This window comes from Plecotus auritus, assembly GCF_963455305.1.
Source record: "Plecotus auritus genome assembly, chromosome: 4".
Classification (NCBI taxonomy): domain Eukaryota; kingdom Metazoa; phylum Chordata; class Mammalia; order Chiroptera; family Vespertilionidae; genus Plecotus; species Plecotus auritus.
The window spans coordinates 126,871,715-126,897,129 of NC_137775.1; the positions used below are offsets into that span (position 1 = coordinate 126,871,715).

The following is a 25,415-nucleotide window of genomic DNA, read 5'->3' on the forward strand; positions in this document are numbered from 1 at the left end:
GCAGACTGTCAACCAAGTGTTTCCAACTGTGAGTTCTCTGGAAGCTTTAGTCTTTCATTAGTTTAGAAATGTTTAGCCTTCTTATTTCATTATCTCCAGACTGTGCTTAATATGGATATAAAGAACTCCCCTTCTGGAGACTATTAATGGGATTAAAAGAAAGAGGGGCGGGGGAGGGAGACTTATAAAAGTATGTAGTATCAGTTTATTTTATTTATGCATCGGAGAAAACCTTTGTGTTTTTTTTTTTATATGAAGAAATGTAAATATTTAGTGTGAGGATTAAGCCTTTTCCTTCTCTGTGTATCTATCTGAGGCTAGAAAAGGACACACTCCTAGGAAACCAGGATAAAGGGAAAAATGACTTTGAGATGCACTTTCTTAAAATAACTGAAGGAGTGACCTCATGAGCCAGCCGATAGCCTGGGTTTGCAAATGGATACATTTCTATTAGCCTGCTGCTTGATGCTGCAGAGCCAAATATAACGGAGTGTATTATATCATATCCTGTAGACGAGACTGTCTGGGAGAGGGGGGACTTAGAAAGAGAGGTGAAATTGCAGAGTCAGCACAAGAATTAGGAATGTAAATACTATCAACTATAGCTTCCTTTATTAGGTAAACATTGCTGATTTGGGCTCATGATTCCCTGTTATGTGATCATTTGTATCATCTTCTGGTAGAATAATATTTAAACAGGAATACCTGATCTTTAAATAGGCTCTTCAGTATAAAAGTGTTGCTGCACTCATCTCTCATTAATACTTTAGTATTCCCATTTCTGGTTTTTTTCTTTTTCTGTTTGACAACTACAGGCTTGTGTCCTTGGGTCTGACTCATTGCTAAATTTGTCTTCTTCATTTTGTCTTAAGCTATAGAGGCAATATGGATGTGTCCTTAGCTGGACGATAGGATTTATCTCTGGAGTGTTGTAGACCATCAGGTTATAAGGAAAGCAGAATGTCTGGGAAAGAAGATTATAGCTTGATAAACTGCTTCTTTTGCCAGAAATCATTGTCAGCAATTAAGAACATTCACAAAGTAGGTTTCCATTCTTCCTCCAACATACACACAGTGTAGTTACTGTCCCAGGAGATAAAGAATGGCAGTTGTGCCCAACCGATGTGGCTCAGCAGTTGAGCATAGACCCAGGAACCAAGAGATCACAGGTTTGATTCCTGATCGGGGCACATGCCTAGATTGTGGGCTCAATCCCCAGTAGTGGGGGTACAGGAGGCAGCCAATCAGTGATGTTTCTCTCTCATCAATGTTTCAACTCTCTATCCCTCTCCCTTCCTCTCTCTCTAAAAAACTCAATAAAAACATATTTTTAAAAGAAGAAGAAGAAGAAGAAGAATGGCAGTTGTCTCTTTGGTTTAATACCTGTTTGATCTGGATTCGATTTGTAAAATAAATCTAAATGAAGTCCATAATGTTTTTAAGATCACACATACTTCACTATCTCTATATGTCAGACTCATAGACATTGGTCTAGCTTACTCAAAGCTTCCTAGAAGAATTTTAGGGTTATTTTCCCTTTTTATTAAATAAAGCCTATTTATTTATTTAAATGTTTTTTACTGACTTCAGAGAGAGGAAGAGAGAGAGAGAAACATCAGTCATGAGAGAGAATCATCAGTTGGTTGCCTCCTGCATGCCCCTCCTGGGGATTGAGCCCAAAACCTGGGCTTGTGCTCTGACCAGGGATCGAACTATGAGCTCCTGGTTCATGGGTCGACACTCAACCACTGCCACACTGGCTGGACAAGCCTATTTATTTTCATATATTTTGTAATCAACCACCTTACTGAATTCTCTTATTTTTATAGTAGTCTTTCATTTGATTCTCTTGGGTTTTCCATATATACAGTCATTTCATCTATAAATAATAATGATTTACCTGCTCCTCACCTCCTATTTCTTATCTAATTGCCCTGATTACTACCTCCAGAACAATGTTGAAAATATGGTGTGATTTTGTTTGACACCTTAAATTCTTGGAAGCTGTAGAAAGGAAATAAGCTGTAGCATCAGTAGTATCTTGGGAGGCAGAAATCAAACTTGGGGGTAGGTATTCTTGATCTTACAGGAACAAGTCTATGCAATACAGCTTAGGGTTTCCTTTACATATGTATAATTCTCAATCACTTGTGGACCTATGTAACATGTGGAAAACAGTGGGCTCATCAATCACCTGTTGAAACTCCCTCGGCCCTCCAGGAAGGCTCTCTGTGTGATGACCATAGAATTTGGTGCGAGACACAAACACATCTCAGATATCTTTCATGACTACCACTGACCATACTCTTGTCTTCCAGGCCCAGCTTCGGGCATTTATTCCAGAGATGCTGAAGTACTCCACAGGTCGGGGAAAACCAGGCTGGGGCAAAGAAAGCTGCAAGCCCATCTGGTGGCCTGAAGATATCCCGTGGGCGAATGTCCGGAGCGATGTCCGCACAGAAGAGCAAAAGCAGAGGGTGAGTCCTCTGGCCTGAGTTGCTTGTTGCTTTTCCATTTTGAATCATCCCCCTTAATTTTTGTCTTTCTACTTCTTATGCTAAGGAGTCTAGAAACATTTGTGTAATAGTCAAACCTGTCCCCCAAAGAAGTTAGTCTCTGATTTATACACCTCTCTCTGCATAGGCCTTTGGAGCAGTTTTAATTTTATGAGGTTCATGGAAAAACTGAAGAAACTTGTAATAAAATCATTAATCACTTTAAAACTTAGAAATGTTTCTAGTTCTGGTTAGCAAGAATCACTGTTGAAAAATATAAATGTGGAATTAGAGAGATGTGAAGTTCGCCATGTCTGCAGATAGAAAAGAAGAAAGATAAACTAGATGTCATCCTTTTTTCTGCATATTTGTTTTCAGTCAGCTTGGAAATTTACTGAGAATCTTAATATAAAATTATTGAGAAAAGACTAATCTTTTGTGAGAAGTTTTAAGAGTTGGCCACAGGTTAGAATAAAGTAATTAAAATCCAAAAGTGAGAAATGGTTGGTTCTTGGTATTGAGTTTCTTTAGGAAAAAGAAAGTTTACTCTGTCCAAGGTTTGTTTTGTTTTGATAAATACTCAACTGCTTATTCCATAGTGGTAATAACCACTATTTTTGTGACTTAATGTGCTTTTCTGGTCTTTTGGTGACAGGTTTCATGGACCCAAGCACTACGGACCATAGTTAAAAACTGTTATAAACAGCATGGGCGGGAGGACCTTTTGTATGCTTTTGAAGATCAGCAAACACAAACACAGGCCACAACCACACACAGTATAGCCCATCTCGTTCCATCACAGACCGTAGTCCAGACCTTTAGTAACCCTGATGGCACTGTCTCACTTATCCAGGTGAGTAAACCTTATGGTTACCAGATTGTGGCTTCTGGGGCGGATCAGGGAGCACCTCACCTCAGAGTGGAGAAAGTTTTCGTTCTGCAAATTCCTGTATGAATTTTATATAGTTCCCAAGATCTTCCTGCTGAAAAAGGATTTTTGAATAATATTTTAAATTGTTTGCATTTTGCTAAAAACAGAACTTTAGCTTTTCTTGACACTTCCAATTTTTTTTAATCGTTTCACTTTGTCAATAACCAGGAAATATTCCTTCTGCATTACCTGTAAGAATTTTTAGTAGATAGGGAACCTCTAAAATTCAGATTGGGGTGAGAATAAAAAGTTGATTGACATTGGGCATGGGTAATAAAATGTGATAGCTTCTAATACTGATTTATTTGGTTGAAGTAAAACTCTGAAACTCATGTGTCTGAGTTATAATTGTGTAACTCATTTCATATTATTACAAAGCCTATTAATTGTTATTTATGCTGAATTGAGGATTAACTTCTGAGTAGAGGAGAAATAGAAGGATTCATCCACTGACACTTAATTGCTTTCCATACATTTCTTTAGGTTGGTACAGGGGCAACAGTAGCCACATTGGCTGATGCTTCAGAATTGCCAACCACAGTCACTGTTGCCCAAGTGAATTATTCTGCTGTGGCAGATGGAGAGGTAAGAAAGATGATTCTGTCTGCATCTGCTTAAATACTTGGATATAACCAGTGTCACCCCAATAAAGTCAATAAAAAGTAAAAATAAGTACTTGGATATATAGGTGAGGGAGAAGTGAAGGTCCCGAAGATGAAGAGATGAAAGCTGCCTACATATCTGTCGCAATATTTTATTCAAACCTTTTACAAAGGATCTTATGCTGTGTATATTAATTATAACAGTTGAAATTCATGGATCTTTATGATTAGACCTAACTATTAGGAATTTACAATTTTACATTTATAATATATCATTTTGTTTAATATACTATAAAAGGGATTATCCATTTAATACTTTATGCTGTGAATCTCAAAGAATTTAATTCTTAGGTTTTATTTTAAAAATTAGATCATTAAAACTGGAGCTGACAAAAGTATTCTTTGAAAGGGTAAATATATTTGTAACTCAGTAGACATGATTTATTACATTTTAAATGTGCATTTGAAAAGGCTTCACAAGCAAATCCTTCCCTACGAAAATCAAGGTAATTATGGAATGTTAACCTAAAGATAGAAGTAATTTATGAAGTACTTGGTAAAGTAAGCACTCAACCCTATGAAGCATAGACTCTCTTACCAACTTTACTTTATAGATGAGAAAACTGCAACATGTACAGGTTAGGAGACTTGCCCAGAGTCCCAGAATAAGTGTTAAAAGCTCATTAATACATTGTCTAGACTCTGAGCTGTGAGCTATTAGTGAAGTTTAGGAAAGAGTTCACTAAGTCACTATGAGCTTTTCCCCTAAAATATGGTATATGTCTGAAGTTTGAAAAATAGCCAACAAATGTCAAAGAGAAGTATCAGAATTGAAGTTAAAATTATCTTACCCTTGTTCAAAACCATGGAGCATTTCTACTCAGAACAGACAAAGTCACTTTCATTTGTACATCTCAGGAAAGGGAGAGAACTGATCAGGTTCTCATGGCTAGTGAGATGAAGGGAAGCATAGCCCGGCTCCTCAGTCAGCCAGCTTTTATTGAGCCCCTGCCATGTACAATTGATGTGTTGACTTAGGAACCCTGCTCCTCCTGTCTGGTGGGGGTGAGAAGTGTCTGCATAAATGAACTATAGTCCAGGCTGTTAAGTGCATCAATGCTGCAAAATGATCTATGCCTTCAGGAGAGAATGTTAACAGTTAGGGAGTCTGGGAAGGTTTGGCACAGGAGCGAGCATTTGGTTTTTCAGTGTAGAAAGGTGAAGGAAAACAATATACTTACTTTTATAAATTTGTAAACATTATGAAAGAGTATGGATTAGCTAAGGGGAAAATTCGTCAGTCCCCAAACTCTAAAACTGGAGGACACTCCTTGCAGTGTGAAAGAGGTAGAGAAGACAGCTAAGTACATTTCCAGATTGAAAGGAACTTTGTGTTTCTTACACACTTCTCTAGAGTCTTTGAAACCCATTTTACTAAATAACTTCACATATTCAAAGATCATTAATGTCAAAATTTCACAGAAAGCATGAAGGATAAACAATCTCAGTCACATATCTTTGGCTTTTTCAGCAAACTAACATTATTTTTAAGTCATTTGTTGTGGGAATGGGTGAGTGACCTGTAAGTAGCCTGTTGATTAATCTCCAGTCAGTCAGATAAAAAAATTCTAACTCTTTCCTCCCTTCCAGTAAAACAAAAAGGATATAAAGAGAAGAAGCATAGGTTATCAGAAAGTGACAAACCTTTTTAGATTTTATAGTATGATTCTATTTGGCTTCTGATTTCTCTTAGACATTAACATGGATGTTAGCATCTTAGTTTTGAGCCATCAGAATGGTAATTGGTCGAAATATCTCACTGACTTGAGGCAGATAAGACCACATCAAGCCAGTGAAACATTACCTCAGGTGACTCAGTAAAAACATTCTGCTGCTTTGTGTTTAGCATTTTTCCTCCCAAAAAACCAAAAGTACTTTACAAAAATAAACATTACCCATACTTTTAGAAGTTGTAAGGTTATTTATTATCCCAACCTTGCCAGTGAGAGCTCCTTTCATTAGAGCACACTGCCTTTAATATCTGGTTAGTTACGTTTGGTTACATTTAGTCCAAATGGAAGAATTATTTGGGGGCCTGTCTGTTCTGGTAATATATGGTCTCCCAAATCTGTTTGAGGACTCTGTGTGCTGGAATATCCAATAACAAAAATCTCTAACCTTAGGTAGCTTATAACTAATTAGGGACACAGAAAAAGGTAGGTGGACATTTAGAAATGAACAAGAATAGAATTTCAAAATAATATAAGATATATATGTTGATATCAAAATATTTATACAATTTCAATTTTGATGTCATATTTACAAAAACAAATGGATTTGAGAATTTATTCTGTTGTATGATTAGACCACCAATAGGTGTTGGTGATAGTAATTGTATTATGTATCAGAAAAGTCAAAGTTTGAAATAGAATGGTATCTGATAATAATGGTATATATGATTATGTTAGAAGGAAAGAACCAAAGTACAAAACCCTTATAGGCATAAATTTTAAATTGAACTACCAATACATGTAACAGTTTTGAAGTAGCACAACTTATCTTAGGTGGGGTTTTTTTTAGTGAATATTAATTTACCTGAAATACAGGTTAAAAAAAAATAGTAGGGAAATATGAATGAAGGAGTATGTTCTTCATTCATCCATTCAGCAAACACATTCATTGTTGGGCACTATAGATACAGAAAATAAAGACTGCTCTTGCTCTTAAGGAGCACACAGGTAGGTGGTAGAAAAATCACCACAAAACAATGTCAGTGAGATAAGGATCCTATAGAAGCAAGCCAGAGTGCTCTGCAACACAGAGGAAAGGCCCTGAACCCTGGACTGTAGGAGAGTGCAGGTGTCTCGCTCCTTCAGTCTCCCCTGAGCTCAGACTTGAAGGGTGGACAGGAAGACAGGCTGGAAAGATGGGAGTTGTATTCCTATCAAAGGGAGCAGCACATGCGATGCATTGCATTTGAAAGTGGGGGAGAACCACAGGTGGTTAACTGCGACTAGAGGGGGGAGACGAGTAGCCACAGTTTGAAGGGCCTCACTGTAGTGGGTCTCTTTCAGCAAAGCATAGAAGCTAACTGTACATCTTCTGAATATCTTTCCTCCTAGGGCTTGTGGCCCTTTCTCTGGGACATGGTGACATCCAGGAATAGATAACCACACAGATGGAAAGGGAGAGCAACAAGAGCTCAAGCAAATACAACTAAAGCACTGAGACTCAAAAATAGGAATTCCAAAGAAGTGTTCATACCTAAGCTGATTATCACCTGCCTTTTTTTTTTTTAAATAGAAATCTCTGTCTGCTTCTTTTCCTACTTCCTCTCCACCCTTTACCAACATCCATTAATCTTTCATGCCTATAATTTAACTTCCTTAAATTATACTGTATATGGCAACATTTTAATGCCATTTTCACTACAGATGTAGTTGTAACTAAATGTATGTATATTAGGCCCTGGCCGGGTAGCTCAGTTGGTTAGAACATCGCCCTGATACGCCAGGGTTGTGGGTTCGATTCCCGGTCAGGGCACACAAGAAGCAACCAATGAATGCATCCATAAGTGGAACAATAAATCGATGTTTCTCTTACCCCCACCCCCAATTCCTCTCTCTCCAAAAATCAATAAATACATTTAAAAAATTAAATGTCTATATATTAAGTTACTGCCATTGGAGTATAAATGCTTGGGAGAGCTGTACCAGGCCAGCTCAGTAGTGGGATGGGCAAAAATATTGAGGGGCAGATCTGGAAAAAGGAAGATTGTTTAATGGCAAAAGGTGATAGGGCTGGCCAACTCCCGCTGATGTTTTGAGTGAAATCTTTGAGCATCTACAACTTGGCAGTGTAACTTGCCATCTAAAGTGGCATTGGTGGCAGTGATGCTCATCAGAGTAATGAGATCAAAGAGGTAATACCGTGGAAAGTCAGAGTTTGGCGAGTTCCTGAGTGGGCAACTTTGCAGCTCCAAGGGAAGGAACTAGGATGTCTCCGCCTCTTGGTGATGGGCCCTGAAGGCTTGCTGACACAGTCCATTGCCTATGAGAACCAGGACAAATACTAAGGTAGCTCAAAGGAATATCTCATTCCCTGGGGGGCTTTTGACAAACATTCTGAGAAGCAGTGTCATAATCTCAGTATGGCAAAAGAACCAAAGCAGAATTTGTGGAACTTTCTTTGGGACACAGTAACATGTGGGCACAAGTTTACCATTTATTGGGCCCCAGTTATGTGAAGCGGGAACAGCAAGAGATCCAGTAAGCAGAGCTAATGTCCTGAGAACTCAAGTCCATAGAAATATTTTATCTCAGCTGATTGATTTATCACCTCCCATATTTTGCCCTGCTGCTTTTTGTTTTTGAGGGAGAAGAATTAATCATCTGGTGATTATTGAGCAAAATGGACTGAAGTGGTTAGATTTAGATATCCAGAGCTGAGAAGTCTCTAAATGCAAGGCATTGTACTAAAATTAGTTCTCAATCAGGGATACCCCCAACAAACCCCTCGGAAGGAACATTTGGCAATGTGTGAAGGTAATATTTTTGATTGACATGATGGGAGGTGCTTTTAGCATCTAGCAGGTAGAAGCCAGGGATGCTGCTAAGCATCCACAATGCACAGGATAGCCTCTGACAATAAAGAATTATCTGGTCCAAATGTTAATAGTGCACAGTTGATAAAAACCTGTGCCAGGTCTAGCAAAGCTGAATTCTCATCTACTCTGTCACTAGTAGTGTGTTGTTCTGTTTCTTCATCATTCTTCCCCAATAAAAGCAAAGCAGGTTTTGCTACATTAAATTACTGAATTTGCAATTTCCATCAAAAATAAAAATGCAAAATGACTTTGATATACAATTCCATCTCTAGAAATTTATAAATAGACTCAAAATGTACAAAGTAGTATTTGAGGCTATTCATCACAGTAATGTTTATAATAGCAAAACACTAGAAACTATAAATGCCCATTAAATGATGGCTGGTTAAATAAATCATGGTGTATCGATATAATACAATGCTGTGCAGCCATTATTATGAATCCTGAATGAAGTAATTTTATATGTTCCGAGATAGAGTCATTTCATAGAAATATTATTTGTGAAAAAAGCAAGGTACAAAAGGATATGTTGAATATACTGTCATTTTTTATTTTTTAAAAGAAAGGAGGAGCCCTGGCTGGTTTGGCTAAGTGGATAGAGCGTCGGACTGCAGACTGAAGGGTCCCTGGTTTGATTCCGGTCAAGGGCACATGCCTGGGTTGGGGGCTCAATCCCCCGTGGGGGGGGCGTGCAGGAGGCAGCTGATCAATGATTCTCTCTCATCATTGATGTTTCTATCTCTCCCTCTCCTTTCCTCTCTGAAATCAATAAAAATATATTTTTAAAAAAAGAAAGGAGGAGTATTTGTATGTAAATATGCTTGCACATAGAAAGAATATCTCTGCAAAGATATACAAGAAATAGGTAACAGTAATGGCCTTTGGGCAAAGAGTCTAGAGTTCTGGCATTATAGTCCCTTTGGTACAGTATGAATATATTTCAGTTACATTTATGCTCTAAATTAAAATTTTTGAATAGGTAACTGATAAGGCTCAGATACTTCAAAAATTATTTAAAAGTATACAGTAGAAAATCTTGCTTTCTGACTCCTATTCAAGTTATTACCTCAATCCCACCCTACCTCAACTCACAAACAAAGGAAAATATTTTCAGTGGTTTCTTTGCTATCCTGCCAGAATTTTTTATGCAAATATAAGCAAGTTTAAATATATATTCTAATTCCCCACCTCCCTTTACACAACAGCATACTTAAAACCGTGTTCTGTACATTGTAGGTCATGTTCACTTAAAAGTATAAATGTATTTGGCTGAGCACATAACAATTAGAAAAATGACTTAAAAATTATAATCGTTTTGTGACTTTGATTCTTTACTATCGTGTCTTTTCTGCTTCAGGTGGAACAAAATTGGGCCACGTTACAAGGAGGTGAGATGACTATCCAGACGACGCAAGCTTCAGAGGCCACACAGGCAGTGGCATCATTGGCAGAGGCCGCAGTGGCAGCTTCTCAGGAGATGCAACAGGGAGCTACAGTCACCATGGCACTCAACAGGTGGAGGCAGGGGTGGGGAGAATAAATGAGCATGGCGAATCTGTCCTTCCATACTGGTTGTAGAGAAATGTACCTCAGTTTGTCACAATTGGCCGTTAGAGTTTAATGCTGTTGTAAGTTGACTTCTAATCATCCCTCATCCACCCCATTCCCACTCCCCCAGCTCCACCCCAGCAACCAATCCACCTTTTCTGATTTCTAGCTCACACCTGCTGGTCAGGGACACCGGTCCTTTTTTTTTTTTTTTTTTTTTTTATCCCATCCTGTGCCTATTACTAGGCCAAAAACAGCAAGGTTTGAGTACTTTGTTTTTCAAAGGGACTAAAGGATGTAATAAATCAAGACGCTTCAGGGTTGATTTCCCTTTTACCCTATAAAAGAAACTGCTTTTTGTTAGGGATATTAATCTATTTTTTAGCTAGTCGAGAGCTGACTTTACTGACTTCTTAGGAAGTGTGTTTCCCTTGCTTATCGAAGATTTTGAAATAAAATAAGTTTTGGGTTGTTGGGGAAATCATTGAATTTATTTCTTTAGGTATGTTTAGGAAGGATGCTGCAGAATAGGATACTCCAGTACAGTGGTTCTCAACCTTCCTAATGCCGCGACCCTTTAATACAGTTCCTCATGTTGTGGTGACCCCCAACCATAATTATTTTCATTGCTACTTCATAACTAATTTTGCTACTGTTAATGAATCGTAATGTAAATATCTGTGTTTTCCGATGGTCTTAGGCGACCCTGCTAGCGGTTCTCAACTTGTGGGTCGTGACCCACAGGTTGAGAGCCGCTGCTGTAGAGCCTAAGACCATCGGAAAACACAGATATTTACATTACGATTCATTAACAGTAGCAAAATTAGTTATGAAGTAGCAATGAAAATAATTATGGTTGGGGGTCACCACAACATGAGGAACTGTATTAAAGGGTTGCGGCATTAGAAAGGTTGAGAACCACTGCTCCAGTAAGGGGTAGTTTCCAAAACTAAATTGTCTTATTTCCTGCTGGTTCCTTCTACTGGTTCTTGACAGAAAAGATCATCCTCATATAATCTTTTTCTTCTTCATTGTTGACACAATTTTATTTTCAGTGGACTCACACACTTTAACTAATAATTTGAGTGTGCATCTTGAAGCCAGACTGCCTGATTTGAATCCCAGCTCTGTCACCTCCTAGCTGTTTGAGCTTGGGTGATTGACTCGAACTCATTGCCCAGGCTTTCCTCTTCTGTCACATGGGGGTAATGACAGTACCTACCTTGTAGGTGTTGTGAGAACTAGAGGAGTCAATGCATTTGAGACCCTTATTAGCTCCTGGCACATGGTAACACTGCCGTACCGCAGCTGTTAGTCTTTGGTGGTCATTGAACTCTTGTGACATCCCAGCACTGTAATAGGTGAGGTTGTAAATGAAGAGTGCTCTAAAGTGTAATGTCTCCCTCAGTGAAACCATTGGGAAGATTGGTTTAGTGAAACATTTAGCAAGCAGTATTGCTCAGAGTGTAATCGACTCTTGAATTGTGTAGTATAGACTGAATATCATAGAAATTCAGAGGAGTGGGATCACCTCCTAAATGTAAAAATCAGCTGAAGTTTAGGTTGGTTGTGATAGAGACTAGAAAGCCTTGATAGGATTATGTACAATGCTTTCCACAAGGCTGTAGAGGAGGTTAGGAGGTCACATAGATTCAGGTTTGAATCCTAGCTCTGCCACTTACTAGCCATTAGATCTTGAGAAATTTAACTCCGAACCTGGGTCTTCTCATAGTTACAATAAGGGTCATGTTCATCATGTAGAATAAAAAGGATTCAATAAGATAATGTATATAAGACTTCAACAAAGTATCCAGCCCATAGTTAGCACTTCAGAAATTATAGTTATAGTTATAGTTATAGTTATAGTTATTTATAGTGAGAAGAGATTAGAAATAGAAAACCCGTTCGGAAGAAGCAATCCAGGTGTGATTTGTCAAAGGCTTGAAAACTAAAGTAGTAACAATGGAGATGACGTGACTGATTTTGAAGGCAGTATGGCCAGGACTTGGTGGTTGATTAGGTACAGAAAACTGGAAACACACACAGTTGTCCTCCCAGAGTTACCCATTGAGTCCCTGAGTGACCTGCAATTGAAACTTTTTTCTTAGCCCATTGAACCATGTTGCTTTTCAATAACATGAAAGTGTTACTTTATTTCTCACACTTTGGCCCAATCCCACTCTGCTTTGAGAGGTTTCCTGAAAGCCTTGGCCAGAATGAGAACCCCCCTCCCTTTTACCCAGTAACTCCTCACTGTAGCATGGGGCCTAACTGGCCACCATTAAAGACCAGCAAAACTTTATTTCATCGAGTCAGTGCTTTCAGTATCCCAGTGAGTACTGGAATATCCTGGAAACCCTGCACATTGTGGAAAATATGAGGCACATCCTGGCTCCCTTTAGTGTAAGGACCAGGGCTTATTTCTAAAGGCAAGGAAGGTATTGGTTTCCCCAGAGAGCTTGTTAACAGACTTAGATGCAGCTGAAGTGGCTATAGTGTTTACTCCAAAGGAAGGAGAATGTGGTTCACTGTGGCATGTGGGAGGAGTAAAGAGATGTTGAAATCTGTTTGCAATCAAGTAGTTAAACGCCCCAATGAGTGCTGGGGGATGGTGTGTTGCAGCCTTGGCTGGGGGTGAAGAAACCACACCTGACAGCGAAGACTAGGCTATAGCAGGCTGTTAGGGGAACATCAGGGGTTTTCTGATTCCAACAGAAGTAACCCACTGTCTAATGACAGGAGGATTGGACTGAAGACATAAGTCCTTGGTGTTTGCTTCCCTAAGGGATGAGATGCACTCTGGAAATCATCTTAGTGAAAAATACACTAAGAAATCTGGTCTTTGTTCCTATGGTAACAAAGTGAGTTCATAGAGCTGCTCCTGCCTAGCAGTCTGTGTCAGGTGCAGGTGGGACAAGCATGGTTCTCTAATAATCGCCTGCACCTCTGCTCACTGTAAACAGCAGGTGTGGGTGCAGAGTGAGAAGAGAGGCAAGCTGCATGGAATGGCAGGTGGGGAAGAAGAAGGCAGGGGGCGCCTTCATCTGTTAGAGGGGGAAGGGGATCGGGACAGAGGTAGGACGGACCTGTTTTTCAACCATGCTGCCAGAAGACTTTTGTATAGCAAGCCAGAACAAGGGCCCTGGACTCAGACAGCCTTTAACCCACCCTGGCATTATTATAAGCCGAAGAGGCTATGGATAAACGATCATGAAAATATCTGGAAAGTAGTTACTTTTAATTATTTTCCAAATATATAATAAATCAACACTTTTAGGAAGGAGATGAGAGAATCAAAGTGAAGAACAGAGCATCACAGCTCCAAAAAAAAGTAGAGCTATTCAGCATGAACAACTAGAGGAAAGGAAGTGGAATCATTTGGTTGTTGCAATGTAGTGATTAATTTTCGTTTCAATTTGTTGGTTAAGCTGTCCTAGATTTATATTCCCTCTTAAACAAGTCAGTCTGCATACATGACAAATACTTGTAGGCTGAACTACAGTTGCCTTAGTGGAAATTCAGTGTGTTGACACCAAGATAATTTTTACTGTCTACTGTGTGTAGTGCTGTGACTCAGTGCTATGAGGAAACAAATGCTTAAGTTGATTCCTCTTCTCAAGGAATTTAGAGTTGCTGTTCCTTTGCTGTGAAGAAACTCTGCTTAAAAAAGAAGTGAATCAAATTTTCAAAGAAAAAATTACTCTTGCCTTTTTTTTTTAAAAGAAAATACTGTTGAATTAAAAGTAGAGATATTATTAAAATAAAATGTGGCTTTCCTATATGGACTGCTATTTATTTGCCAGTAAAATGGGATGGACAGTCTAGATCAGAAATCCTCTCTGGAAATAGTCAATACAATGGAGGGCAGGGACTGTGTAACTGCTTCTTTTTCCTGTAGATAAGGTTAGACACTTGCAAATAAAAAGTTAGGAAATGACTTTTGTCAAAAAACTGTGAAGTGGTAGCTTAGAGACATTTTAATGCCTATTCACCTTTTAAGTTAAGGTAATCTTTTTCCAGCAATAGCGTTTGATCACTTTTTATGAAATCTAGTAGAAGTGGTTAGAATAGATTCTGAGCTGGATTTGCTGACCACTGGAGTCACCCCCTGTCTTGGATGCCCCATGTAAAACATCCATCCATTCTGCTTTGCCTGTGGCTCCTGATGGGATGAGAAAACTAACCTCACTGACCTGTGGACCTGTCATCTCCATTGGACCCTTCCTCCCTGCAACCTAGATTGCTTAGGTGGTTGCTGGTCCCAGCTTTGCTTCTACTGTGACGTATTTTATTTATTATTTATTTATTTTGAGAGTACATTTATTAAAGCTGGGGACAGTGAAAAAGGAAAGGCTTAGGATAGAGGAAGCTACAAGAGAGAAATTAGGAGGGGCTGCTGTGGCTCTCTAGAGACCTTATAGAAAAGAAGTGAGCCAAGGTGGGGCTGCTGTTGGCTCAATGGGAAGTGACAGTCACAGTGAAGCCCAGCCAGTGTGGGTCAGTGGTTGAGCATAGACCTATGAACCAGGAGGTCATGGTTCAATTCCCTGTCAGGGGATATGCCCAGGTTGCAGGCTCAATCCCCAGTAGGGGGCGTGCAGGAGGCAGCCAATCAATGATTCTCTCTCATCCTTGATGTTTCTATCTCTTTCTCTCCCTTCCTCTCTGAAATTAATAAAAATATATTTTTAAAAAAAAAGAAAGAAAGTCACAGTGAAAGAAATAAGCCACATCGGGGCTGCTGAAAAGTCAGGAAAGGGGGCCTTGGAGACAAGTTCAGAGGATTAGCCCGGGATGGGCTGCCACTGCTCACTACTCCCTGGTTGCAAGTCTCGTGGGGAACCTTGAAGTTTACCGTAGGAGAGAAAAGTGAAGATGCATGCCTGAGAGGGAAGAAACGGATGGGCATGCTCCCGAAAGGCAGAGCGCACTTACTTTAACATTTTAGAAAGGTATTAAAGAAAATGACTTCAAATATTTTGAGCTTCAGACAAAATAAAATAGGAGTAATTGGCTACAGGTAAACTTTTCTGTGAGGACTTGGGTAGCTGCCCTCCCCATCGCTGCCTGTGAAACTCCACACTAAAAGCATGTGTCCAGGGTGCACAAGAGTGCCAGGGCATCACCTTTGATGGTCACAGAAATAAGATTGTTGTAAATTGTGATTAAAAACGGAATGAGCGGTGGCCGAGGTAACCTATAAACAAAAATCCTGTTTCCACATAAACAGTTCTCATCTGCAGCTTCCTTCTCCACACAGCTGCTTTTTTCAAAGAACATATTTTTAGCTTTTCATGAAGTCTCAGGTCAGAGTGTTAACACTGTAAAATAGGATGTTAGTATTATTTGACACAAGTTTTTTAGAAAAATATTAACAAAAAAGGATCTAGGCCAGCCGTGGGCAAACTACGGCCCGCGGGCCGGATTCGGCCCGCGGAACTGAAAGAGCGGAGGGTTCTCTTGCTCTCCCCTCCGCTCCTTTACTTTGAATTTATATTAGTTCACACAAACACTCCATCCATGCTTTTGTTCCGGCCCTCCGGTTCAGTTTAAGAACCCATTGTGGCCCTCGAGTCAAAAAGTTTGCCCACCCCTGTTTCACTACCTCTGATACTTATGAAGCACTTTGAAATTAAAATTTACCATGTGATTTGTAAAGAATAGCCTTAGTAGTAATTCCAGATTAAGGCTCCCCTTTGGCTCTAAATTCGTATTACAGATACTATGGAGTGACTGGCTGGGGAGTATCAGTTCACTAAGAACTGTGTTTCAGCATAAAGGATTATCTTAGCTTTTACATGGGCTGCATGTTACATGGGCTGCATGTAAACTCTGTATTCTGTTCAGCTTTTTGCTCAACCTCAATTATATCCCAAAATTTGTTATGAAGGAAATAAATTTGAAATATATAATCATGACCTTGAACTAAGTCAAAGGAAGAAGCCTCCAAATCAAAGGTTGCCACAGCTATGTAACTTTAAAAGGGAAAAGTCAGCACTTTGGAATTTAATTTATTATTTTGAATAAATGTCAAAGAATATTTATATGGGGTCAATACAGTGTTAGGTGAAAGCAGGCTATAAAACTGTATGCAGTATGATTCTGATTATTATCTGTTTAAAGCTGTGTTTAAGATGAGAAGCAAATACTATTATCTCTGTATAGTTTAAATTTTTTATACTTAATGAAACTTTTACAAGTTTTTTTACATGTATTTTATTATTATTATTATTATTATTATTATTATTTTGTTAATCCTCACCCAAGGATATTTTTCCATTGATTTTTAGAGAGTAGAAGGGAGGGGGAGAGAGAGAGAAAAACATCGATGTGAGAGACACATCAATTGGTTCCCTCCTGCACACACCCAGGGCCGAGGATCAAGCCTGCAACCGATGTACATGCCCTTGACCAGAACTGAACCCATGACCCTTCAGTCCTTGGGTGGAAACTCCATCCACTGAACCAAACCAGCTAGGGCTTACATGTATTTTATTAGTAGAAAAAAATAACTTTTAAACATAAAGACATAAAAGTTAAAAGAAGTAACAAGGGGAGAATTTTTTTTTAATGAGACTTTTCTGTTCATTCAGTTTCTTTTACTGCTTCCTAGAATCCTTATAGTGACCAAGAAGTCTTCTGTGTTATGGCAGTTGCTTTACTTGTCTGCTGACTTTCTTAGGCAAAAGTGACATTATGATACATGTTGCTTTGCCCACAGTCATCATGTTTACCCTAACCAGTCCACAGCCCCTCGCACATCCCCACCTCCAGCTTGTAACTGTGACTGTTATAGTTACGGCAAAGTCTGTAGCCTCAGAACAAAGCTGAGTCAACTGTCTCATTTGGTGTCAAACCCAGGACTTTGTCCACCTCTGCTAAACTAAATGACACCACCTCCTCTTAATATGCCTACTTTCCATACTTCCTCAGTAACCTGCGAAGCGGTGCCTGATACTTTCCCAGGAGAGGTGCAAAATTTATCCCCCAACCCCCACATTTAACATCTCTGAAATATGACTGGTAGATTATAGTCTTACTTTTACAATTGTCAGGAATTTCTCTTTTCTTTCTTAATGACACATAAAATAATAACACATTATATAGTTTGTAGCATCATAGAATAAGTAAAAGCGGATATTTATGCATAGAGTAAAAGCATTAAAGCAAGGAAAAGGAAAATGGGACACACTGCTAGAATAGTGCTCACTATAAACATGGTTAATGTCTATTGTACAGAGTGTTTGTTGTGCAATGAAGGGAGGTTTATTATTTCATTGTGTTTCTAGAGTCAAGGAGTTTGGGCTTATAGCGATCATTTAAAATTTTAAGTCTTAATTTAGCACTGCCTGCATGTACTATGAGGCAAAGGGAAGAATTGGACTTTGCAGAATAGTCGTTAACCATTACTTTGTATTTAAAATCAAGGATATAAGCCAAATTGTTATTATTTAATATTAATTGAATAGCAAATCCAGGTTGCTGACTCCTCAGATTATCATTTATTCTTGGCTACAAAAGGGCAGTTTCAGGTGATTATCTGTCTTGTGTTACTGTAAAGAGAGAAGAAAAAAAGGAAACCTTGTGATTGACAACCAAAATGGTTTTTCCATTGTGAATACGGATCAGAGCTCCACTTGGCTCACAAGCATTCAATCGCTATTGATAAAGAGGAGACTTTGTCCTCAAACACCCATTCCCTAGATTTAAAGAAACTCACAGTAGCTTTAGAAATAGATAAGACTTGAGATTTGTCTGGCTCTCTTTATTATCATTTAAAAATTACTCTGGCTCTATCCAGTAGTAGTAGAATCGTGTGTTTCCTGGTAGGCTCACAACACGGAGTCGTGGAGAGTCCAAGGAAGGGTGGGAAGGATGGTTTCTCTAGCTGCAGTGCTGTACCTTTATTCAACTCGCACCCCCCTTCTCCTGTTCCTGTACCCGCAGTGAAGCTGCCGCCCATGCTGTCGCCACACTGGCCGAAGCCACCTTGCAAGGGGGGGGACAGATCGTCCTGTCTGGGGAAACCGCAGCAGCCGTTGGAGCACTTACTGGCGTCCAAGATGCTAATGGTAAGAGAGCATAAATATTTCATTGAATTTCTTCCTTGTTTCCACTTAAACCTTCATGACATGACTGACAACAAACCTTTCAGAAAGAGGTTGAGCTTTGATTTGAGCTTTTCTTTAGTGGTAGGCAATTGATGCCTCAAAAAAGTCTAGGAGCCCCTGATTCTTTTCACTAGTAGGAGACTTGGGGTTTCCTGGGGCAGGGTTGGGGGGGGCCATGGTAATGGTTACCTAACTGAATTGCTTATTTGAAAAGTGACTGTTTTGCTATGACAGGATTTGCTGAGAGATACTTTAAAATCTGCTGTCCTTGCTGTCCCATGGGAGAGATCAGTGGCCTTTCCTATAGCAGAGACTCTCCATGGCGGGTACATCGTGGTTGGTGGCATGCTCTATCTGGAGAAAGGTGCCACCATCTCACATGGGCGGCAGTGGTAGGCTATGCTGGTGGTGCCTTTCTGGGTGGTGCTGTGGGTTCTGCCTCCTCTTCATGTGGCCTCACCAAGGACCACTGCATTTAGCCAATAGCATCCTACCACCCTGCCCTTCTTTCCCAGCTCTTTGACTTCCTGGATATTGATTATTCCCTGAATAAATGAAAGGGACAAAGGTCATAGAAATATGGCAGCAAAAATTTACAACTCCAGCCCAGCTCTTTGGATCTACATCAGCAGGCACTGGGAGTCAGTTACCAAGACTTGGACTGCCCAGGGAAGTGCCTCACAAGTCTGGGTCTGAGCGGAGGACCAGCCCTGTTGTGTGAGACAATATGTGATTGTCTTTTAAGCTTTTGTTTTAACTTACATATAATTAGGTTGAGCAGGTCAGATTAAGTACCCTGTGGTGCTTTTTCAAAAGATGCTCTATGGTTTTGGAGATTTGTCGTTTAAAGTCCTGGAAAGAGGATAGATAATAATAGATAATAACCTACATTTGTTTAATAGAAAGTTCCTTTTTTTTTTTTTTTTTAATTGGTTTAGTCAACTCCACAAAGACAGTAATACTGCTATGGAAGACCAAATGGGGAGAAAACCTGATATATTTATTTACAATTCCCAGGCAGAAAGTTCCTTAATGACTTTAGTGGCTGAAAAATGTCCCTGGCACTTTTTTTTTAGGGTAATCTCTAAGAATTGAATAAGATTTTAGTTGGAAAAGTCTTTGAAGAAAGAATGAGTCTGTGTCCTCCTTTGGAAGTGGGAAGAAGAAAGTACTTCTGTCCCCCAGAAAAGAATAACATAGGAGTTCTGGCCAATGTGGCTCAGTTGGTTGAGCGTTGTTCTGTTATTCCGTGCACCAAGAGGTCACGGTTAGATTCCCGCATTGCTCATTGTGAGGCCCCACCCCCTGTAGGGGGCTTGCAGGAGGCAGCCATCGATGTTTCTCTCTTTCTCTCTCTCTCTCTCTCTCTCTCTCTCTCTCTAGCTCTCTCTCTCTAGCTCTCTCTCCCCCTCACTCCCTCTCTCTAAAACCAATAAAAACAGTCGTGGCCAGTATTTGTCAGTGGTTAGTGCTCGGCCCACACATTTAAGGATCCAGATTTAATTCTTAGTCAAGGGCAGGGTACCTGGGCTGCCAGAGGCAACTGGTGTATCTCTATCATCAATGTGTCTCTATCACATCGATGTTTCTTTTTCTCTCTCTCTCTCTTTCTGTCCCTCCCTCCCTCCCCCCTGCCTCACTCTCTCTAAAAGTCAATAGAAAAAATATCTTCAGGTGAGAACTAACAAATAAATAAATAAATAAATAAATAAGTAAGTAAGTAAATAAATAAATGAAAACATATTTTTAGAAAAGAATAACATAGGAAATATAAACAGCCATTGTGGCTTCTAAGAATCATTTACTTAAAAAACAAAGAAATACGAAATGCTACAGTTACATCCCACATTTTCTATAGGGGTAGGGGCTTCCATGAACTAACCCAAATAGAGACAGAGAAGATCTTAGTGAGAACGCTGTAGGGTAAAGGGCATCTCATAGCCACGTATGTTTAGGATGAAAAGGAGTAAAGATCGAATTAAGGCAAACCTCCTGCTTTAACCAGAATCATGCTTGCTTCTCTCTGTTCTTCATCTGATTCCTAATGCACCTTAAACGAAAGGGAAGATGTCTAGCTATGTGACATTCTTCTGAAGTGCAGATGCTGTTATGCCCTGTGGAACTGCTAAGAATACTACTCTGTGTGGGTTTGGTAGGAGACTTTGTTATCCCCTCTCATGTAATAATCCCTTCTTGGCCTGTGTGGGTGAGGAGAACAGACTGCTTTATAGTTCTGAACTCCCCCCAGCCTCACCTTTTGGATGGACCCCCTGAGTCTCTCTCTAGTCAAGTGGACCTGTTGAGCCATGCAGTGAAGTTGAACCACGCCCACTACTATTGATTCCTGGAAGCTGCCTCTTGAGTAGCTTTGGGTTGTGTGAATCAGTTGTGTTGATTTTATGTTGTTGGCTACATTTGTGATAAGAGAAAATTCTGGTCTAATCCTAAAAGCCAGTGGTTCCCCAAAGCAGGCCATCCCCAGTTTGTGACTGCCCACATGTGCTGAACCCACATGGCAGTTGGAATTATTACCTTCTCGAAGCATCTTTTTTATATCAAACGAGACCATGGAGTTGTGCCTCGTCCCAGCAATTTTAAGTGAAGATGGCTTATTTCATTTTTCCTTTGGGTATCCAAAGAATGACTCATATTGGATATGATCCAAATAATTCTGATGCTCCTCCATCTGCTAACATTTTTACCCATAGTGCTGCAGCATTTACTCTGGGACTGGAACTATAGAAGCTCTCTTTTCATTATTCTTTCAGATTGTGTCCTGTTACCATCATTTGTCACTTCTGTGATGACAAGCTTAAGGAATCCTCCAATAGACCAAGGGTACTATCAGGGAGAGTCTATTAACAGGAAGCACCAGAACAAGGTGCTGTTTGGAAACAGATACCACTGGGGAGCGATACATCTCAGGTTCCCGAGTAGGGCTTAAGTAAAAATCCTACTAGCAGATGACTCTTCTAAGAGCAATTTGGATATTGTTCAGGCCCAAGACAGAAATTTTTCAGCATCTTCTCGGATGGAACTAGAGGGGATGGAGGACCATTACTAGTATGTGTGGAACTTGATGGAGTGCAATACCCAGTGAGAGATGGCTGGGGCAGTGTGCAGATATGAAAGTAGTATCCTGTAGGACAGTGGTTTTCAAAGTAAGATAATGACCCATGCATAGCAGAAATTTAAATTTCAGGTCCCTGGGACAGAGCTGACAGAGACCTTACATCCTGAAGACTTCCGCTTTTTTTCTGGACCCTACCCCATCCCAACTCTAAAGGACTACTCAGGCACTGGCATTGCTTTATTTCATTTATGTTTTCCCTTTTTTAGTTGCAGTAAATGAGTCTTTTATCTCTCAGGATGGAGTTTCATGGTTGGTTCAATTTAAAGATTTTCACAGGTGCCTTTCTTTTCGTTGAGATGCAGATGGAATTACCTTTGGCTAGGAAAGGCCTCTAGATGAGTTCCTTCCTTTATTATTTTTTAACACAGTTATTTCTTCCTTTTCCCTCCCTCACACATCTTAATATAAGAAGTCATACAATTTTTAAATTGCCCGTTGGTTTCCCCTCACTCTACTCCTCTGTAGCCTAGAACCCCCCTGTGCCAATGGACTCCAGGACCACACCGGTGTGCTCACACAGGGCTGAAGGGCTCTTTGAGTGATACTCACCTTCCACCCAACCTTGCTATCCACTGTTTGTAATCCTCTGGGAACCAGATCTTATTCTTTTCTCTTCCTGCCTATTTCAGCAAAAATTATGAAAAATAAGAGTTATACTTGCACTTGGCCACCTCAGAAGTACTCTTCTGTCTGAGATCTTATGGTAGATTCATGCAGCTATCTTTCATTCCTAAAAGCTAGGTGGTGGCAGGGGACAAAACAGATAACTGAAGTTCTTAGTTAATCAACAAAATTAATGGCAGTCATCTGCTTCAACTATTGTCTCATCAGCCTGTTACCAGAGCTGCTAAGAAAGTATCAGCATTTTTTTTCCAATGGCTGACACTTTCTAAAGCTGCCACAAGAAAAAAGGGGGGCATAGCATTTGTTTGTTTGGGGGGTTGTTTTTTATTTTTGGTCCTGATTATAAAAATCATCTATAATCCCACTATAGAGAATAGCATTTTGAGCTTTAAAATATGGACTTTTCCTCCCTCATTCATAAAAAAATTTTAATCTAGTTAGGATCATGTCTGTACTCATTTTAAAAATATTTTGTTTTTTGTTGTTTTTGTTAATCCTCGCTGGAGGCTATTTTTCCATTGATTTTTGCATAGAATGGAAGGGAGGGGAGAAACAGAGAGAGAGAGAGAGAGAGAGAGAGAGAGAGAGAGAGAGAGAGAGAGAGAGAGAGATCGATGTGAGAGAGACACATGGATTGGTTGCCTCCAACACCTGCCCCAACCAGGGCAAGGATTGAGCCTGCAACCAAGGTACGTGCCCTTGATCAGAATCAAACCTGGGACCCTTCAGTCCACAGGCAGATGCTCTATCCACTGAGCCAAACCAGCTAGGGCAAAATCTTTCCCTTTTTGGTGGTTGATGTTTATTTTATTTAGCTTTTAATTATTTTTATTTTTTAATTACAGTTGACATACAATATTAATTTCAGGTATACACCCCAGTGATTAGACTTTATATAACATACTAAGTGATCACCCTGATTTATCTCCTCCTCCTCCTCCTCCTCTTCCCTTTAACATTTCATGTAATACTGGTTTTGTAGTGGTGAACTCCTAGCTGGATACTCTAAAAGCTGCACCACCCACCACCAAACTTTGTGATCTTGGGCAAGCAAATTAACCTCTTTGAGCCTTAAAACTGTAAAATTAGGACAATGATAGATCCATGATCATAAGGTAATTGTGAACATTAAACAAAATGATTCCTGTAAAGTGCTTAGCATAGTGCTGGGCACATAGACACAGGTAAACATGACATTATTATCAGCTGTCAGCACAAATTTCTTCTCCATCTTTCTCCTAAATGAGTTATGTTGTACAGGGCACAAAGCACTGTTGCAGACCCTGCTTTCCTGTCTTTAGGATAGATCCAAATACTTGTGCTCAGAGGTGAATACTGTAAAAATGGGAATAGATCAGAAGCCCTTTCTGTAACCTTGAGTGAAACAACCTTCATTGAAGGTGACATTGGTTTTGTTTTTTGTTTGTTTGTTTTTTAATATATTTTTATTGATTTCAGAGCGGAAGGGAAAGGGAGAGAGAGATAGAAACATCAATGATGACAGAATCATTGATCGGCTGCCTCCTGCACACGCCCTACTGGGGATCGAACCCGCAACCCGGGCATGTGCCCTTGACTAGAATCGAACCCGGGACCCCTCAGTCCAACGCTCTATCCACTGAGCCAAACCAGCTAGGGCAGAAGGTGACATTGTTTAATGGCTACTGGATTTGATTATATCACACTCCTTGGGCAAGGACTGCTGTTTCCTTCCAGTAGTTAGTATAGCCATTGTTACTACTAATGGCATAATCTCTCCACAGATCTTACAACTGCATTGTATTTTAACTTCCATCATGACAGGTGACTTCATTTTCCCCTTATCACCGGCCACCATTATCCATTATTACTTACTACATGTTTTCCTCTTCGAGCTCCTCTTTAAAAACAAGAGATGAAATGCCAGTCCTCATCTTGATATACTGTAAAATGCATCTCTCATTCTTTCTTTTTCTGTGTTCTTCATTCTCTGGACACATTAGTATATGGACTTGTTTCCAGAAGGGCCAGTGGAAATGTAAATGTTAAATTAATTTAGGAAATAAGTCAATAATGCTCCCCAAAAAGGTACATTAAATCACTTTGTGCCTCAGTATTTTAATTAAAGTTTAAATAAATAAATGTATTGAATAAAGATTTATTGTAAGTGCATTTTCAGTCATAGTAAGCATAATAGCTTTAAAAGATGTATTCTTTGATACTATGTTGCTATTTGTACCTTTAATAAAAAAAAAAAAAAGAAAACACAACAACGATGAGTTCAGTGCCTCCAGGATTTGAAGCAGGCAGGCCCCTGAATATCAGTATTTTGTGTGAACAATGAGTCTCAGGCTGCAGGTCCTCCTAAAAGTCCCCAAAGAGCAGTGCTATGGCAAGTCTGGGTTTTTAGGCCACTTTCTGTAAGTTAAGTGCCCTCTTTTCCACTGATAGGGAGGCCTTATGGGAAGCTAAGACTCTAGGATGGTGTCATCCATGCTGGGGCCTTGCCTGGTCCGTAAGAAAAGGCAAAGGAAGATCCTGTGTCTGCAACTGATTCCCCTTTGGAATCACACGTCTTTCATTTATTTTTATTGATTTATTTTGAAGAGAGAGAGAAACATTGATCAGCTGCCTCCCACACTTGCCCTGACAGGGAATTAAATCTGCATCCTGGACATGTGCCCTGACTGGAATCTAACCCACCACCTTTTGGTGTACGGGACAATGCTCCAACCAACTGAGCCACACTGGCCAGGGCAGGAAACACGCTTTCTTTGCAGACAGGGTTTTCCCCACTTAAGTCAGCTAACTATTCTCTTAAGACGAATAGTTTTCATTCTGGGAAACATGTTGGTGGATGTCATACCAGGAAATAACTTCAATTTCACTCTATTTTTGACTGTAAGTGTTGTACATAATTATTTTTCCATTATCATCTTTTTCCATTCTTTTCCTTTCTTTTTCTACTACCAATACTACTACCACTAAGCAAGCTCTCTCAGCATTATTTCACCTTCACGCAGTAAGGTGAGTGGGACAGAGCTTATGAGCCCTGTTTTTAGAAGTCAGTGTCATGATAAATCTTACAGGGGCAAATAAATGGCACCAAAACCCAAGATCTAAAGGTGTGCTGTCCAATATGGTAGCTACTTATTATGTGTGGTTATTTACATTTAAAAGCAGGTTAATTAAAATTCAGTTATTCAGTTACATTAGCCACATTTCAAGTGCTCAGTAACCATGGCCTGAGGTACGGAATTTTTTTTTTTTTTTAATTTTAACTTACACTTAAATTTATTATTATTTTTAAATATATTTTATTGATTTTTTACAGAGAGGAAGGGAGAGGGATAGAGAGTTAGAAACATCGATCAGCTGCCTCCTGC

At 39.7% G+C, this 25,415-nt stretch overlaps 1 protein-coding gene across 4 annotated transcripts in view; it reads left to right on the top strand.

Annotated features, from left to right (window-relative positions):
• The window catches only part of NRF1 (nuclear respiratory factor 1), a 145,734-nt gene that overhangs the window by 100,843 nt on the left and 19,476 nt on the right, over nt 1–25,415 (top strand). For 3 of the 4 annotated variants that reach the window (XM_080666702.1, XM_080666704.1, XM_080666703.1), the window contains 5 exons: nt 2,319–2,477; nt 3,151–3,348; nt 3,910–4,011; nt 9,992–10,149; nt 18,130–18,254. In XM_080666702.1, the coding sequence (XP_080522828.1) occupies nt 2,319–2,477; nt 3,151–3,348; nt 3,910–4,011; nt 9,992–10,149; nt 18,130–18,254 (742 nt within the window). The remainder of the gene's footprint in view (nt 1–2,318; nt 2,478–3,150; nt 3,349–3,909; nt 4,012–9,991; nt 10,150–18,129; nt 18,255–25,415) is intronic. The other variant, XM_080666705.1, reaches the window with a different exon arrangement.